This window comes from Cydia fagiglandana, chromosome 1, assembly GCF_963556715.1.
Source record: "Cydia fagiglandana chromosome 1, ilCydFagi1.1, whole genome shotgun sequence".
NCBI lineage: Eukaryota > Metazoa > Arthropoda > Insecta > Lepidoptera > Tortricidae > Cydia > Cydia fagiglandana.
The window spans coordinates 21,197,470-21,215,748 of record NC_085932.1 but is presented as its reverse complement, the minus strand read 5'-3'; the positions used below and the strand labels follow the sequence as shown (position 1 = coordinate 21,215,748).

The following is an 18,279-nucleotide window of genomic DNA, read 5'->3' as shown; positions in this document are numbered from 1 at the left end:
TAATTAAACTTGTTCTAGCAGCAATATGATATTTTTACAGCAATAGGTATCGGTAAAAAAAACCTACAACTGGTTGCACAAATAATGTCGTGATACTATTTCCCGCGACATAGAAATGTAATTACTTTATTCGAAATTTAAAGAACGTGTGAAAATAACCGTCGCGTTGTTTTGTTTCTTTAATTAAACTTCACTTTCAAGAGGCAATTAAGATATTATTAATCTTATGATAAGAGGTTTCCGCTCTAGATGTAGGTCTATGTAGGTTATTGGGATTGACGCAACCAAGGTTCGCGTAGGTCGTCAGTGCGAGCGACTTCCAACTTGTTAGATAAAAAAAAAATAAGACTCTCTCGTAGAGTCACACCTGCAGTGTTGAGCCCTTATTTTCTCACAAACCCGTGCGACATCATGCGACATCAGAAAATGTAAGAGGAAAGCAATCTATAGTTAATGTATAGGTACCTACCTATGTTTATTCATAATATCACATACATGCCGCTCTCAGTGGCGCCATACATTGACTAACAGCCTATCATTATTACTTATGCTTTGGCAATCCGAAATGGAAACGTGATAGGTGAAGGGCTAAGTACCCGAATTGTAAGTAGAACAATTGTTGGACTTAATTATAGTCATTGTGTTGGCCCTTTGAAAGGGTACTGTGAAGTGCATAAAGGTTTCTATGAATTCTATGGTATAAAGTACCTATTTAAAGTTTCTATTTATCCTAATATTACTTCAAAACTACGTAGATTTTCTTAAGTAGGTAGGCAGATTCTAAAAATATGTCATACTCAAATGAATACATATATATACAGGAAAGTAAAAATATTTGTCATTATACATAAGTAAATATAATATAGTAAGTTACGAAATATATCTTTTTTAGATCTATCTCTTTATTCTGGTATTTTGGGCGTAATTTCACAGTTAAATAAACTACTGCTACTATTACCCAATCTATTGTAAACCATTCAACCCCTTAAGCTTTTTTAATTCAAGACCGAAACGACCGTGGCGGCAGTTATGCCTTTTTTGTTTCTATTTAATACCTAATTCTTAGGAAGTAATTACTATTCAATTTGCCATCGTAATTGGTAATTAAAATTCAGTCGTATTTCTCTACCGTATATACAGCGCAGCTGTTTGTGGTGGCTTTGATTTGGCAGCGTTTGAACAGTCTTGTTGGTTTTAAATTAATATTAACCGCAGCTACAAAGGCCCAGGGCCAATTTTCTGCGGTACCCGGACTGATTTGTGATTACAATTAGCTGTCAATTATATCTTAATCATCTATTATATACTTACTATTAACGTGAAACTAGACGTCATGTTTACTGAAAATGTAATCTTAAAAACAACCCCGGCGATACCCTAATCTAATCTTAGTGTCGAAATTTTGTATGTTACGGGGGGTTAACAAAAATTTTTCATAATGTACCAGATGTACCTATGTAAATAGGTACTTAGGAACTTATTATTTCGGAGTTTATTCACGAATTAATCACAAACTGCAGTAAAAATTTCGTTATATGTATAAAAAAACATCAAAACTCATATTCAACCTCGGTCAACTGACATTGCAAATTTGCTCTGGGCTAATTTATTATACCTACCTATTCCTACGACAGCATCCGACGCGCTATGTGATTCACAAATATGTCTCTACTCGCCTCTTGGTTCTACTTCTAATATAATAGTTTAATAGTCGAGTAGTTAAGTACTACTTTATCCTGAAATTCGTAAAACAAGTCAGAGGACGCCCGCTTCTTCACACAAATGTAGTCCCTTGTTGTCCGTTCTGGATAACATTATAAAAAAAAGTTGACATTATGGAAAATATTTTTCTAATACCAGAGAGGAAAATGAACACTACGTTTGTATGGAGAAGGACAGAAGGAGCCGTCCACTTTCTTCTTAAATGTGGTCAAATTTAAACTGGTTTGTCGGTAGTTGTGTTCGGCGTTGTGAATAGGTATGCGTCTCGGAGTCAACAACAGTGGGTCCCTGTCGGAAAACTTTTAACAAGCGCCTAGGTACTAAGCTAAATTGAATTGTGCGGGATTTTCGAGTTCGTGCTTTTGTAGTGGATTTTGTTAACCGACTTCAATTGAAAACTTAATGTACATATGCATTTATTTTGGTACATAACCAATAAATAATAGACATTATGTATGTAGATACTCGTATATTATTTTATGTATTAGATACAAATAACGGTTATTCTATTAATGTAGAAGTAAGTGCAACTTCTCACTTCATTATTACATTTATAACTTTCCGCGTAGGCAAAGTAGCGAATATTTTAGTCGTTTTGCACAAACTTAGAAGAACTTAAGGAGATAAGCTGGGGACTTCACACCAGTTACTGGAATGAGAAAAGTTTCATAGACGGTCGTTGCGATGCGCTGTTTTGTTTAACTAACTATGTAACTGGCCACCTGTTAGTAACTGGCCACAATAAACTAAAAATGAATTCTATTCACCTATAAACAGAATTCATTTTAATATAAGGTGGCTAGTTATTGAAGGCTGGCCAGTTATTGAAGCCTTATACTAAAATGAATTCGGTTTATAGGTGAATAGAATTCATTTTTAGTTTAGGGTGGCCAGATACTGGCGAATTACCCTAAGTAGAAAACATCAAAATCGCTTTTATATGTTTAACCATGTTGCAGGAATGATTTAAATCAATTTAGAATTCGAATTTTCTCGTATATTGGAAGTTTATTTAAATCTAGATACCTATCAAAAGCAGTTTCAAGTAAGAGCGAAAAGAAGGAAGCCAATGTTTAATGCAAGTATTCAATTGTATACCTCTATCTAGGTATACTTGTAGCCTTAAAATCGGTTCACACCTAGTGTACCTATGTACAATTGTAATACATACCCACTTACAATAATATACCTACACATGTTTTATTCAGCAGCAGGTAAAACACACGGCTTCCAGAAGTTAAATTAACTTTTGACATTAGGTACATGCTGAGTATTCAAGCATTTAAATCGGGTATTGTTTTCCCTTAACTTCGTCGCCACACGAACAAACTTACTCTGAACTCATTACGCTTTATATTTCGAAGGGATACGACTTATCTTTCTGTAATTCACGCGTTTCAAATTTATATTCATCTTGATTATCCGTAGAATATAACTTTTGGACGCGGTAAAACATTGACACGGTGTCACATTTGTTGTCTTAAAGCTAACACAATATTTAGATTATGTAGCCGCGGTTTTAAAAGTAATTAAGTAAGTTTGATTTTGTAATTCTATTGACATACTGATACTGAAACTTGGGGTAGCTCCAGCCAGCAGATCCTGCAGCAAGGGCTAGGAAGAAGAGACTACGAAGGGGAGGTGAAGTTGAGGCAAAATAGCTAAGTCGATTTTGTAATTCTATTGACATGTTGGAAAACTCGAATCTGCACCACCATCAACAAATGTTCTCTTAGCGCCACTTGCACCATTCTACTACGAGTAGTACTAACCCGAGGTTAACCGATTAAACCTGGAGCTACAATGGCTACCAGTACAATTTGGCACTGGGTTAACGGTTTAACGGGTTAACCCCAGGTTAGTTAGATGGTGCAAGTGGCGCTTAATACTGAGGATTGTGACATCCTTATGTTGATCAAATCAGACTCCTACGTGTAAATTGATGATGGCTGTAATCTGTGCATTTTTGTGTCTTCTGCCGTGCAGCCGTGCTGCCGATACTGCCGTGAGGCCGATAGATAAGTATGAGTACGAGCCAGCGGCCAAAGAAAACACAAGACACCTTTTACTTTTAAGTACACCTTGTTCTAAGTCAAACCAAGAAAATATTTAAGCAGACTACGTCACAGAAAATCAAAACTTTTTGCCCGGAACACATGCAACTTTTCCAGGGAGGAAATGGCGTAAACTTTTAGCCACGACAACACTTTCCGTGTTAAGTATATTCATGTCTCTTGGTTGCGAACTGCAAAAAGTTAAATTACTTTAGCTGTGTTTCTCGTTTGAGATCTAAGAACAAAGTTGAGTAAAACTTTAAGATCGTTTGCTTTCACCTTTATACTGGACTTAGGCAAGTTAATGTTAGTTGAGCTAACTTGGTTGATGCTACTTAGCAAGTTGAGTTGACTTTAACTCGAGTACAATTTTGTAGCCAGAAATTAATCGAAATTAAATTACTATAAAGATAATGCTCAGGTTTTAAAAAGTACTATACTTACTCTAGCTTTGTAGCACCGACTAGCAAAGTAGTCAATAAAGATACTACCTACAGGTAATAAAGGATTTATGTATTTACATAAATCCTACAAAAAAAGAAAAGAAATTTCTTTTCATACTAGGTTATTTTTGCCTCGACGCTGAAGAAAGAGTAACTGTAGATTGAATTCATTATCAAATGGGTACTTATAGCCATTCTCGGTAAAGTTTTTCAATTTACCGTTTCTTGTATACTTAGCCTGATATTCCATCAAACGCTATTGAAAAGTTAAGATACTTTATCTAAATTCGGGAGCTGGCAAGACTTTGCATTGCTACGAATTCAGGGGTAACATTTTGCGAACTCCTTAATTGTGTTATGGATCGCTACACAATACACGTTTAAATTTGATGGCAAGATTAAGTTTAAGAGATTTGATTGCGCACTTGTGATTTCGTGAAGCTCAATCCATCTACGTCATTTGCAAAACAAATGCTATCAGTATATATAAGTATAGTTACTTTTAAATAGGTCCATAGACTAAGAATACTTAGCAGGAAACAATAAATAATTCTCAAATAGGTCAAAGCATTACTAAAATTGACAGCCGTATACTTTTGTTTCAGACTAACAGTACCAGGCCAACCAATGATACAGTTACCAAGTGACAAGGAGGATGAAGAAGAAAATGGCACTAGATTTAGAAGAACCGGCTCAGAACGACTCCGGGACGGCGCGAAAGCCTTGCTCAGACGTGTAGAATCCCTCAAAACTAGAAGAAGAAAACGGCAAAACAGAACCGAAGTCATTGTCTCCTCTCCCCACTTTTTAGATACACAAACAGATCGATATCCAGATTTAAATTACATTGACATGACTCCCACAACTCCTACAGCGTTTCCTTTTCCAGATTTTGCTAGTTCTCCTTTACATGCTCCAGCAATTCGAACTCAACCTCCTTCACCTATGACCATCATGCCACCATCACCCATCGCTCCGCTGGAGCAGTCCTTTGTTTTAAATCATCCATTTGGAGACGATAGCTCTAGTTATGCCTCAGACGGAAGTATGGGGTCGAGTAATAAGAGTTCTAAGTCAAAATTAGGAAAGGCGAAGCGCATTTTCCACAGAGGGATCAAGAATGATGACTCCAGTGCACTGAGTGACTCGGAATGCCAACCGGCCAGCTGGAGGCATAATTATTATAGAGATCATAATACTCATCACAATACTGAGGTGAGTCTTACACGTTGTACTAACTGCTACTAAATAATTTGACCGTATGAAATTTTTTGCAACATTACTTATAATATGATTCTGGCTTCAGGTGTACGTGGAACCTCCGTCACCAATAGAACTAAAGCCAGACCCTGCGGTGCTGAAGGAGGTCCAGAAGTCCCCTGGACACACAACGCATAGACGACAGGCTATTCGCACCAGCTCACTAAACCTGGGGAAAGACGTACAGAAGTAAGCAATTTTCATTGCATAAATGACATAGAGTGGCAAAAGTAGTTAATGCCAAAACAAGACATACAAAGGTTAGGTATCCAGGCGCTCTTGCATAAGTTGCTGTAACTTGAAATCGCGAGCGTAGTTGTTAATAGTTATAAGCTGTTTACTGTTGCTTGTTAGTTAATGTAGATATTTTATATATTGCTAAAATTTGAAGGGAATAACGAGAATAAGTGTTAATAGGGTCGTTCTACCGTTTCGTGCCGATTTGGTGTCCGAGCTCACATCAAGCCTTAAAATTATAATTTTTTATATGTGGTTATTTTTAAAAGGTATGTTTATGTTGTACGGAAAATGCGCCAATTTTGGAATTTAGCTAAATCTAATGATCTATTAAATAAAAATTAAAAACATGCGAAAAATTCATTTCCCTCGCCATAAAATGGCGTACCATTGGGTTCAAAAATTTAAAAACACTATTATTTGCAGATAAACCCTACTTTCCATTATTGTTTATAAATAAGCAAATAATCAGTATTATAATAGTACATGGTACGTATTTTTAAAGTTAAATTATCATAGAGAGAACGCACTTTTTAATTTTGTCACGCGAAAGACTTCATTTTCACTCTAAAAAATTGCCACTCATGCCAAATCTAAACGCGCCTTTATTCACGAATACCTGTGATTGCTACGTGTTTTTACTACCTTAGTCTACCGCAATACGTCAACGAAGGAGGTTTCGCGCTCTTGATTTACGAGTAATTTTGGTTCTCCTCACCGGAAAGGCACTTTGTCACGGTTACTACTCATTTCCATCCATTAAGTAATTTGGTGCTATATATTGTAAAAAAAATCACCTTGTTAATAATCTGTTAGCATTTTGGCATATCTTCATTACTTTTACTTGATGACATTCTAGCCTTAAAGACGATAAAGAAATTTAAAAAAACCGTCGAAAGTTCATTCCACTCCAATTCATTCCTCTCCATTTCTTCAAACATTTTCGGGTGAAGGAAATGAACCAGTTTGGAAGGAAATGAACAATAATTTTGTATGACAGATGTGATACCTTTTTATGTTTTTAGCCCACAGCCCAAGAGTTATATGCACACATACGCTCTCAAATCATAACTCTCATGTTTTGAAACGTATGTATGTCCCATTCTTTCGACTTCGTTAGACCGTTTGACAGAGTTTCAGGGTATAGGTTCTTTCTTACCTATACCCGACACTATGTCATGGGAATCCTGTTGGTTGTGGATATTGCATATAAATAAGCAGATAGGCGCGTAGGCAAATATTGTAAATATATCGGATAGATACATCATATTTCCAACATTTTATAAATGCGGAACATTTTGGACAGGTGAACCTATTGGAACTTCTAATGCCTAACTTATCTGCTAATTAACATACTGAAAACTTTTTATAGTCCTGGAATAAAGCTCAAGAGCGAGCCCTTCGAGGGCAGATATTTATGAGGAGGGTCTCACAAAGATCTGCTCCCGGGAGCCTCTTCTTGTGCTAAGTTAAAAATACGGGTTGGCCGTATCAGGGAAATTTCTTGTAACTTTGTAACCGTTTAAAGGCCAAGCTTTAGAAAAATCCAGAAAGTTCATGAAACAATGGTTCAGCACCATCTAGAACTGGAGAGGAGCGTCCCATTCCCACCCCTTTCTGCTAGTTCCACAAAGAAAGAGCAGGCAGCTCGGAGAGTCCGATTGTGGCGCGCCTTCCTGCAAAGCTGAAAGCCGAGCTTTCGCAGGAGAGTAGACCTTAAATTGTTTCAATGCCGAAATGCAAGCGATGCCGGAAGGCGAGATCCGCATGAGGTGTTCAAAATTTCTTTTAACTATTGGCAGCGGGCACAATCGTGCGAGGTCAAAGACTGAGCTTCAGTGGAGCTGACCTCAAACAAGAACCAATAGCCGAATGTATTAAAAAGCAAGGCCGACGGCCCGGGGGAGCTTCAGATAGGGGCACATTTCCGTACAAGGCCAAACATCAATCTGTAAGAGTGCAGAACTTCGCTAAGTGAGGCCAAAGGCCGAGATCCGCATAAACGCTGAAAGCCCAGTCCGTCTGATCACGTTGCGCTTCCATAGAAGACCTAACTTGAGAACTAAGAGAGCTTGAAATTAAACCAATGTGATCTCGGACCCTCCTGCGGCTTGACCTTTGCATTTTTCCTCGAAAGTGCGACTTGATGAGTCTACAACCCGATGGAGTTTGTTTTTATAATAAGTATTTTGATTATTCGGGCGTACTCGGCCCTTGGCCTCTATCCACACAGGGTTTTGATGTTTCGTAGAGTACGCTCTTCGACCTCCAACGGCTTTAGAGCTCAACATCGTGTTTGCGGTCTGCTAGTTTACTTTTTAATACACAACTATTTGTTCGTCTCCAAGCTCTGCTGTCCTGCATCTTTACTTTGGCCCGCCGTTCCCTTTGAAACGGCTTATCATGGTAGTGTCCTAAATCTAATATCTGGCCCACTTTATTATTTAAAAAAACAACATCTGCTCTTTACAAAGACGGCTAAGTCACTTTACCTACTAGAAAGTTTAAAATTATGCCGTAGTTCTCTCCCGAATAATATCAAAACTAACGATTGTTTTTTTATAGCAATTTCTAGATAATTTAAGCTTTTTTAATTTCATTTATGTAAGCAGTTTTTTACATTACAAATCTCATTATTATATGTTTCTAGTTCTGACAAATAATGAGACCGAAGAGAAATACTGAAACATCGTAAAAAGTATTGTTAAAAAGTAGGTTATTATATTAAACAGGTCAACAGGGTAGATATACTTTTTAAAAGCCAAGCTATTTATGGTTCCATCGTTTAAAATATTATCACTTTGATTTTGACCAATAAAGTTAATTTATATTTAAAATAATTTCATTTACTTCTATTCGTGTTTCATTACCTTCCCTTAGTTTTTCATTTCCATCTGTGCCTTCATTACTTTCCTTATTTGTTTTCCAAAAGTATAAGTAGTATATAGGTGCCTTTCTTAAAATAATATACACAATACGTATATACATCCACAATATTAAAAAATACACTGTAACTTCAAAATAAAAAAAATCTCCAAAAAAGTGGCAAATCGGCACGAAACGGTAGAACGACCCATTAGATTTTAAATCTCGTTTCTGATATTTTATCATTCTTTGCACGATCGACATAATAGACAAACCAGTAATGGTTAACATAAGTATTTTTTTGTATGATTACGGCTATTTTATTACCACATAAAGATAATTACGAGTATAATCAGAGTACATAACAGAACGGAAATTAAATGCATTAAAATAGTAATATCTAAGTCTAGGGTATAAGTACATTTATTAATAAAAGATTAGTTTTTCTCCAGTCGCTCTGTTTACTGGTAACATGTTGCAAACTTTTAATAATCTATTAGTAGTTAGGAGGTTTAAAGCATTTAGTTTTTGTCATGTTTTTGCCATGTTCAGGAGTTATTTCAGCTTACGTAAATTTACTATTAGACTAAATTAGCCACTATGAACCATTTTTAAATATCTACCAAAGCCAAGACTAATTTGCTCCTTTGTTTAAACCCCATTATCCTACAAACGTTCTCGTTAACGCGTTTAAGATATTCGCATGGTAATTATGTCGTGACGAATTACCTCCTCGGACAAAACGCACCATGTGCTTAGTTTTCCCATAGCACTTAAACCAATTTAGACCTTTGTAATTTTAATATATTTATGTAAGTAATAGACAACAACAAGTAGTAAAAGTTGCAATTCTCTACAGCGCCTACTGCCTTTTAGAGAGATACGTTTCAGCTTGGCTGACCAGTGGGTAATGAACTTTTATATTTATATGGGTATATCAATAAGTACCTATTTTTTTGGTAATTTCTTTTTGTTTAACATGTTATTACCATAATGGACATAAGAAGCTTAGTCGGTCGGACGGTTGACGATAAAATAAAATAGAATTTTATAACTGTTGCACAATATGCCTATTAATCATTTGGATTGACTAGTCTTTATAAACATTACTAATTAACTGTTTAATAAAATCGACTGTGATTTGAGCTGGGTGAACAGGGCTATAACCGCGAAAATTGAAGTTCGCAAATTGCGGGGATTTTTCTCTGTCACTCTAATTACGCCTTCATTGGAGTAAAAGAGAAAGATTTTTTGCGCATTTCCCCGCATTTTGCGAATTCCGGTTTTCGCGGTAGCCGCTCAGTGTCAACTACAGGGTCGTATCGACCATGACACATCGCTTTAATCTTACTTTCAATTAACTACAAGTCCGTTGTCTGATAATATTAAATAATTGAGAATTTCGAAAGGCGCAACTGAAAGGTCTAAAAATAGACAGGGATGAGTTTTAAACTTAGATAAAGCCCAAAGTACCTAAACTTGCTTTGTTTGTATACTTTGAGCTTAATTGTTTATTCAATGGAACTGATAAGTAAAATATCTTCAGTAATATTCAAAGTCGTCATATTTATTTTAGATTTAGAGACAGAAGCTTGAAGCGAGACAAGTCAGCATCGAGGAGTTCTGAACTCGAGGGCAGTCCCAATTCTGCGGGGTCACGGTCCCATGACGGCGACCAGGATGACGATGATGACAGCGTTGACATGAAGTCGAAAAAGTAGGTCTTTATTTTTTTTTAAGTCTACGTATTTTAAAAGGAACCTTTATCAAACGGGACATGTCGGCTCCGTTGGGCCTCTACATTATATGAGTTTCAATAAATGTTATATGGTACACTATTTTGCAGTTCTCGACAGGGGTTCCGCGAAAATCGACTGAAAAACCCCAACATCAATTTCTTTATAGCCCCCAGCTTCAAATAATTGTGCCCTCTTGTCTCGAGTCGGGACACATTCCATTAAGAAGTGCTGTATATCTTCGACGGAGCCGCAGATATCGCAGTTGGGCGATATACATATAGGTCTTATTGGTTTTTATTTCGAATAATAACATTTTTTATCCTCCTCCAATTGAGGGGGGATTTAAATCTTCTCGGGGCAGAGGTGTACGGTTGGAGCCGGTAAAGGTTTATTTGACGTTCATAAGTGCATTGTAATATGCCTACTTGAATAAACTATTTTTTAACTTTTTTTTTATGGGCTTTGTCTCTATAAGTGTAAGCGCCACTTGCACCATTCCACTAACTAGGGAACGCTCCCGGTACTGAGTTTGTATGGCGAGTACCGGGAATTCCCGGTTCCGGTACTCTATTCGTATAGAAAACCAGTACCGGGAGCACTCCCTACCACTAACCTGGGGTTCACCGGTTGGTGCAAGTGGCCAGAAGTGTGCGAGTGTAGGGCACTGAAAGTAGATTTTAACTATTATTAGAAATAATGTGTATTCATGATAAACGTATATTTCCAGAAATAACATTCAGAGGTGGTATTCATTCCGGACGACTACGCTAAACGGTGGTCCAAAAGCCCACAATACCCTGCAGCCAGTAACCAATCAAAAGGACCCAGAAGCCTATTGTAAGTAGTCATTCTATGGGTAAGTAATTTGGTAGCATTGTAATTACATATTGCATTTTACTTAAAAGGGGCGTTCAATCAAGCTGTTTTATTGCGTTTTGACGGGGAAGAACTTGCTTCAGAAAAGTGTGCCATTTGTAGAGTTACGAAGCTTAATTAGGTACAGTCACCTGCAATAATATGTTACTCTTCGAAGGCCGCAAAAATATGTGACACGCTCTTATTGCTCTAAAAATAAGATCGTGTCAGATATTTTTGCGGCCTTCGTTGTGTAGTATATTATTGCAGGTAGTCACCTGTTTCACGGATCAAGTAGGTACAGTCGTACCTACTTGATCCGGGCGCCTAACAATTGTTTGCCGGTGGAGCTGAATGGCAGTCCAGTACAAGTTATACATTTTTTTTTTTAATCTGCATTGGATATTATCTCGGTTAACTCCGGAAAAGGACCCGTTTACCGGATATGAGATATAACAAGCTTATTAGGCCCAGTTGCACCAACCACATTTGACAGACTGATGGACGTCAGCCGACGCGCCCCGGCGCTTTACTATGAAACTTTCCATACATAAAAATTTACACAAACTCTTTAACGATACGAACAGATTGGTGCAACCGACTCTTAATCTTATTATTATTTTTTAATTGGTTACCACTGCTAATATTTCCTGTCACTTTCCTTCTCAGTGTCTCGACCTATGTCATCTCTATCCTGCGGGCAGCTGCACATCTTGCGAAAACTGGCGCTGCTTCGACTCACCGCCTGTATGGAGCGGTACTGCCCTTCACACAAGTCCGGTTGGAACTGGGAACTACCAAAGCTAATTAGAAAAATCAAAACTCCTGATTATAAAGGTAAGGTTACACTTTAGACAAAAACCACATACATATGTAGTACCTAGTATGTGTACTTATGTGTAGTTTTTTTCTTAAAAAAGAAGAATTTGAACACAAACCCTAATAAAAAGTAGGTATGTTGTTTAGTTGAATTTTAACCCTTTACCCGTTCAGAAATAACGAATGTCAGTCTTACTCATGGAAAATAGAACACATTAAAGTGCCGTATGTGGGAAATATATATCCCTTAGCCTGATAAAGGGTTATCAACTATTAACCTTTGGTTAGCTTAGGAGCAGATTGCTCCATATGTATTCAACTCAAAACAGGTATTTATTATAATTGCTATTTAAATGACAATTTTTTGACAGGCGCATACGAAAGGTTAAAACTCATAGTCTTTTTGTTATGCCAGCTTTTTAAGTCTTTAAATTATTTTTGGATATTTTTTTGTTAAGTATAAAAGGTTTCTATTCTGTGTACGAGTTGTTGTACCTTTTAACCTTTCCCAATAAATTGTTTTTCAGATAAAACCGTATTCGGCGTGCCCCTTACTGTGTCGCTGCAGAGGACAGGCCATTCTTTGCCGAAGCCCATACAGTGCGCTCTCAATTGGTTGAAAAACAACGCCCTCGACCAGGTATGTCATTCTATTGTTGCGTTTCATCTTTTATGTTCGGTTTATTTATTAAACTTTTGTTAGTTAAAGCGGTTTGAATATTCTAATTTTATTTCTACTTTTACTCCTGTAAGCATGGGTACCTAATCTATGTATTTGGTAGGTAGGTAGTTGTATACCTACTCGTAGGTGAGCAGCGCAGCTTCATAGTACCGCTGGTGCGTTTTATATGCCTTGCCTTGCCCACTTTTAAAATTTAAATTTTAAAATAATTGAACCTTGTCATTTTCTCTTTACACATTACAATTGCCAAACGGTACAAAATCGATGCAAACGACGAACCGAATGGTACAAACAAACCAATTACTTGACCGTTACCAACCTACCACGTTACTTAACTAATTGACCGTTATAGGTGATGAAAAGGACTTGAAAAACTCTTTTGTTTGAAGTAATTAAATACGATAATTAATTTTAACGGACTTTGTCGTCGCCCCGCCCTTTACGGGGGTTTGTTTGTAAGTTTAGATTATACTTATACGTTTGTAGCTATTTTGTTTAACTCATCTTATTGACGTCAATTATGACTTAGCCAATTGGATAATTGTCTAAATAAATTTATTTAGACCCTCGTCGGCAGCAAATGAACAACAATAACTTAATTTTCGGTTCTGAAATTGTTTCCTTATTCACCGGAATGACAAATATGGCAAGATTGGGAGGGTAAAGTTTTTGTATGAATGATAGATATCTTTGTCATGTCATGCCGTACAAATGGTTTGACGGTTTAATGTGTAGGGGAGACCGAGGTGAGTTGTAACAGAGGAGAGTTGGAACAACGTCGATTTTTTGGAATCTATTAACTAGAAACTAGGTCGCAACAGTGTGCGTTTGTTAGCTCGTAACTTGAACTAACAAACGCGCGCTATTACGACCAAGTTTCTAGTTAATAGATTCCAAAAAATCGACGATGTTCCAACTCTCCTCTGCCACAACTCACCTCGATCTCCCCTAAGGATGACGTTATATTTATTGCTCGAGAATTTGCTTACAATCAATATTAACAACTGTAGGACACATTTATACCTATCATAATCAAATGTACTTTTTTTTTAAATGCGAGTACTCTATTTAACGCAAAATAATTCCATTTCCAGATGGGTATCTTCCGGAAAGCCGGGGTCAAGTCTAGAATAGCGAAGTTACGCACATTAGTAGAAAGCGCAGGGGCCGTGAACGCCGCCTTCGCTATTGAAAACATGAACACAGTGGACCCTCACCAGTCGAGCCTAAACTTCGACGGCGCCCAAGCCCACGACGTGGCCGATATGGTGAAACAGTACTTCAGAGAGTTGCCTGATGCGCTGCTGACGAATAAGCTTAGTGAAACGTTCATTGCGATATTTCAACGTGAGTAAAACTATTGTACTGGAACATGACATACCTACAGGCGTCGAGACACTAGGTCCGTATGGGGGCTCGGGGGCTCCACAAGGCGCTCAGCAAACGCCTAAGGCAGGCCACAGATGATCCTCGCGCAGGCAGCTTTCTTGCCCATAGCAATGCCATAGCAATCCAGCGCGGAAACGCTGCCTGCGTTATAGGCATTAGGCACCCAACCAAGGACGCAAAATTTTGTTAGGTATTTTTAATTTTTTAGCTTTAGTTATCTTAATTGTAGTTAATTTCAGTTTTATATTCATTTTATAACACTTATTATACAATAAATGAGTTTAGGTTTAGGTTTAAGATTCTTTATTCTCATTAAGAATTTGACAATTCACTTATATGAGAACTTAAAACTACACAAATACATTTATTTTGCATGAAATTAGCGAAATAACTAATAACATGGAGGGTATTTTAGTTCTTAAGGATACCTACATGATATTGTTCATCATAGTTTTAATGTTATGTATTATTTCCAGACGTGCCGGAACCTCTCAGGCCTGACGCTGTACAGTGCGCATTACTCTTGCTGCCTGAAGAACACTTGGAGGCATTGCAGTCACTCCTCATATTCCTTGCCGAGGTACATAAACAAACAGCTATCTCTCGCATATTTCCCATGAGGCGGTCAGAGCAAACTGATCGATGGCTTTGCGAGGTATTCCATATACATGTCGGCGGCCGATCGTAATGTTCCTGTGTAATGTTTTGACGATAGTAAAACCAATATTTATAGGTAGAATAGGTTCGTTAGGATGCTTCAAATGCCCGAAGGGCAAACTGCCCAGAAATAGGAGCCCCGCGTAGCATAGTCGCGTAGCGGGGCTCCGTCGACTCAGGGAAAGAGTCAAAGATTTTCACGTTTGACGTATGCCTATGAATTTCACGATATGCCTGATCTTACGATAGGCCGCTGACATACATACAGGGTACCTAGAATCTCCATTTGAATTAGTAATGAGTCATCAACTTACGCGTATCATGTTCACCTAGATATTATTATATTTGTGTTATTTTCTGGAAGTTAACGTTCGTAGATAAGTTCTGTAATTAGTGTTTTCGGCATATTCATTTTATTCACGGTTGGTGTAAGTAAGTAAGGTAAGCACTCCACCCATACTCCACCGATTATATTAGGTATTTGCATCAACCCAGGCTTAATTTTATTTTCAATATAGGTACATAGTGGTGTAAAACGTTTACGTTAAAGTTAATGTTGGTAAACTTACAGGTTGCAGAACATTCGGCGGTGAACCAGATGACAGCGTCTAACTTGGCCGTATGTTTGGCCCCCACGCTGCTAAGGCTTCATCACGCACCGCCTCAGACTGGTAGCACGAAGGAAGGAAATTCAAATCGGTAAGATAAAAACCGTATTAAATGTATACTTATCCATTTATAAACGATATTTTGCTTATTAAACTCTCTTTGGTACAGTGAGCAGCAGAAGTTGCTAAGCTGGCGAGGTGTTCATCAAAATTACCTTGACACGCTCTTATTCTCTTAACAATAAAGTCGCGTCAAGATCATTTCGAACAACTCGCCCGCTTAGCAACTTCTGTTGCTGACTGTACACAAGGGCATCGCCAGGGGGGAGCAAGGGGGGAATGTTATACAACGCTAAGACTTACAGTTTTTTTAGTGTAAAGCGGTAAAACTGCCGAAAACTCCCTTCCCAATTGGTCAAGCGCATATCAGAAGCCGTTATACATTTTGTAAACTTGAAACTTGCTGTTTCGTAAAATGAGGTCTAGAAGATATTCGAAAAACGCCATCTGTGTAGTACGGCCACCACCAGTTTTGACGTTGATATAACGCTCACGTCTACGTAGGTAATTTACTTTCTGTACATCTCGCTTGCACAAATATGCCTGTACGAGCGAGATGCATAGAAAGTAGGGAACGTAGACGTGAGCGAATATGTCAATGTCAAAACTGGTGGTAGCCGTAAAGATGAATCATGAATCTGCAAATGAGTCGCTTAACTTCAAACTCGGGTAAATCCATCTGTCAGATTATGCGATTTTGGTATTAAGAAAACGTAATAGGGTAGATATTTGCTGAGAGGGTCCAATGGATTTACCCGAGTTTGAAGTTAAGCGACACAAATTATATTTTTATTCCAGAATGGTGATAGAAAGTGTGGCCGATCAGCGTCAAATCAGCGAAAGTCGCGCAGCTCACGCATGTCTCCTGCTACTCATCCAGAAGCACCAGCAGCTGTTTTTGGCGCCAGCGGACATGCTGGCGCGGTGCAAGTTCAACTATTTCGAGGAGAGTGTGCCTGTGAGTAGACTTCTTCTTTAACTATTTTCCAGGCATACCACATACGCCCCAATAAAATTTCAACCATAGGAGTCCGATTTAAGGTTCATATTCGATTGGACTTTCGGGAAAGTGACTTATCAGTAAATTAATCATCAGAGCTCCATTAATTTTAATATATTTGATTTTTTTGGGAAAACCTTGTAATTTGGTGCGGCTTGGAAAAGGGTTAAAAGCCACGAGCGTCATTATTCAGTAGTAGTGACGTCTATCTTAAACAGCTGAGGGGTTTGGATTGGGCAGCCGAATAACAGCACCCCTGATTTTACGACCCTGAGCTTTGAGGAATCCTCTAGATTGATGGCCCACAAACAAAATAACTATTTTGGTTTCTCGCAACCACACTCGATTGAAAATGAGACAACATAAAGTGTCATTCAATGGAACTAGTTAACTATGTAAACAAACCGCCATACTGAAATCATCATTCAGCAGTTTCAAAATGGCGGTTTGTTTACATAGTTAGTAAGTTCTATAGAATGACACTTTACAAAAGAATGTTTGCCCAAGATGAAACGGAGACACTTCGCTCACGCTTCCCGCTCGCTTAGTAAAATTTATTTCTTTGGAACTTCAATGGAGATGGAACAATGAGTTTAATTTTCATTGCAGGTTGCGCTAGAAGAATTAGGAGCAGATTTCAACCAAGACTGGAAAGGTTTTCAACAAGCCTGCATCAAAGCTTTACTAAAAGAAGCCAAAGAAAAGTAAGTTGACTTCAAATCAGTACCTACTCTCTTTCACTTGGCGTCGATATTTACGTGTTTTACTTACTAACGTAGACCTGTTCTCTTAGAAATCTTTTGTCAGATATTGGTATTTCTCATAGTTTTAACTTTTCTCGTGCTTTTTTAGAATCTGTGGCCGTTCAGGAAAGAGGTGAGATCTCGGTGTTATAGAACGTCTGCCATCTTCATTTCCATTGATGTAGCCTTTTATGGAATGTCTGCTTTGTACTGAAAGGCATTGAACATAATTATTCAATAAACTTCAGAATAATAGCTTTATACATATCCAAAAGTAAGCTTTTTTTACCTTGCGTTAACATCGTGTTAATGACTACAGGGATATGATTTGTATTTTGTGCGTATTAGGTTACATATTTGCCATTCAACTTAATAAACCAAATATAGAGCACATAAAATAAAGTTACATAACATAATATTTTTATTTCACCCTTACACCAATACAGATTTGATACAATATCAGTGCTCACGCTTCCGTTCAGAGTAGACATAGTAAAAAAATTACTAACTTCGGCACATCATTATCATTTGTAGTGGCCACTTAGGTGTTTCTGTTTATTGTTTCTTCTGTGAACTAGTTAGTGTCTTTGACTTCTTAGGGCATTACTAATTTAATGATATGCAGCATTAATAAGCTTTTTTCTATAGTATAAATTTTCAAAAAGTTCAAGACGACAATTTCATATTACGTACGAGTAGGTACAATGCTCATAGAGTACAAGAGTCTAGTAATTAAATAAAGAAGACTGACAACCCCCATACAAACGGCGATAGAATTGTCAGTGTAAAAGAGTTAATATGACATTCAATATTATTTTAGTTATTTGCGTACTAAAACTGCCATCCTACTACGTACTATTTATAACTTCAAAACGTAAAATTGAGCTTTAATAACCGTAGTTATACCTAGTAATAAAAGTAGATTTCAGCAAAGAGCATTATTTAGCAAGCTGAAAACTAGATGGCTTCGTTAAATAAGAATACCTATGCGTAAAATGCTTTTATTATGCTTTTGTGCATATGACAACAGCGGCCAGGAAAGTCGGATTTTACGTTCATAAGTCGTAAAAGCAGTAGGTATTTTATACGTATAAAGCTAAATGGAAAACAGTAGGTACGGAGATACCGAGGGAAGCGGTGATGTAT

The 18,279-nt window shown here is 37.5% G+C and overlaps 1 protein-coding gene across 4 annotated transcripts in view; it reads left to right on the top strand.

The window, feature by feature from the left end:
- Window positions 1-18,279, top strand: part of LOC134667014 (rho GTPase-activating protein 7) — a 383,984-nt gene that overhangs the window by 358,170 nt on the left and 7,535 nt on the right. For 3 of the 4 annotated variants that reach the window (XM_063524323.1, XM_063524331.1, XM_063524337.1), the window contains exons 6-16: window positions 4,825-5,434; window positions 5,526-5,668; window positions 10,158-10,298; window positions 11,048-11,157; window positions 11,845-12,012; window positions 12,522-12,634; window positions 13,771-14,023; window positions 14,542-14,645; window positions 15,294-15,421; window positions 16,189-16,348; window positions 17,000-17,094. In XM_063524323.1, the coding sequence (XP_063380393.1) occupies window positions 4,825-5,434; window positions 5,526-5,668; window positions 10,158-10,298; window positions 11,048-11,157; window positions 11,845-12,012; window positions 12,522-12,634; window positions 13,771-14,023; window positions 14,542-14,645; window positions 15,294-15,421; window positions 16,189-16,348; window positions 17,000-17,094 (2,025 nt within the window). Of the gene's footprint in view, window positions 1-4,824; window positions 5,435-5,525; window positions 5,669-10,157; window positions 10,299-11,047; window positions 11,158-11,844; window positions 12,013-12,521; window positions 12,635-13,770; window positions 14,024-14,541; window positions 14,646-15,293; window positions 15,422-16,188; window positions 16,349-16,999; window positions 17,095-17,242; window positions 17,286-18,279 lie in introns of those variants that run through there. The other variant, XM_063524342.1, reaches the window with a different exon arrangement.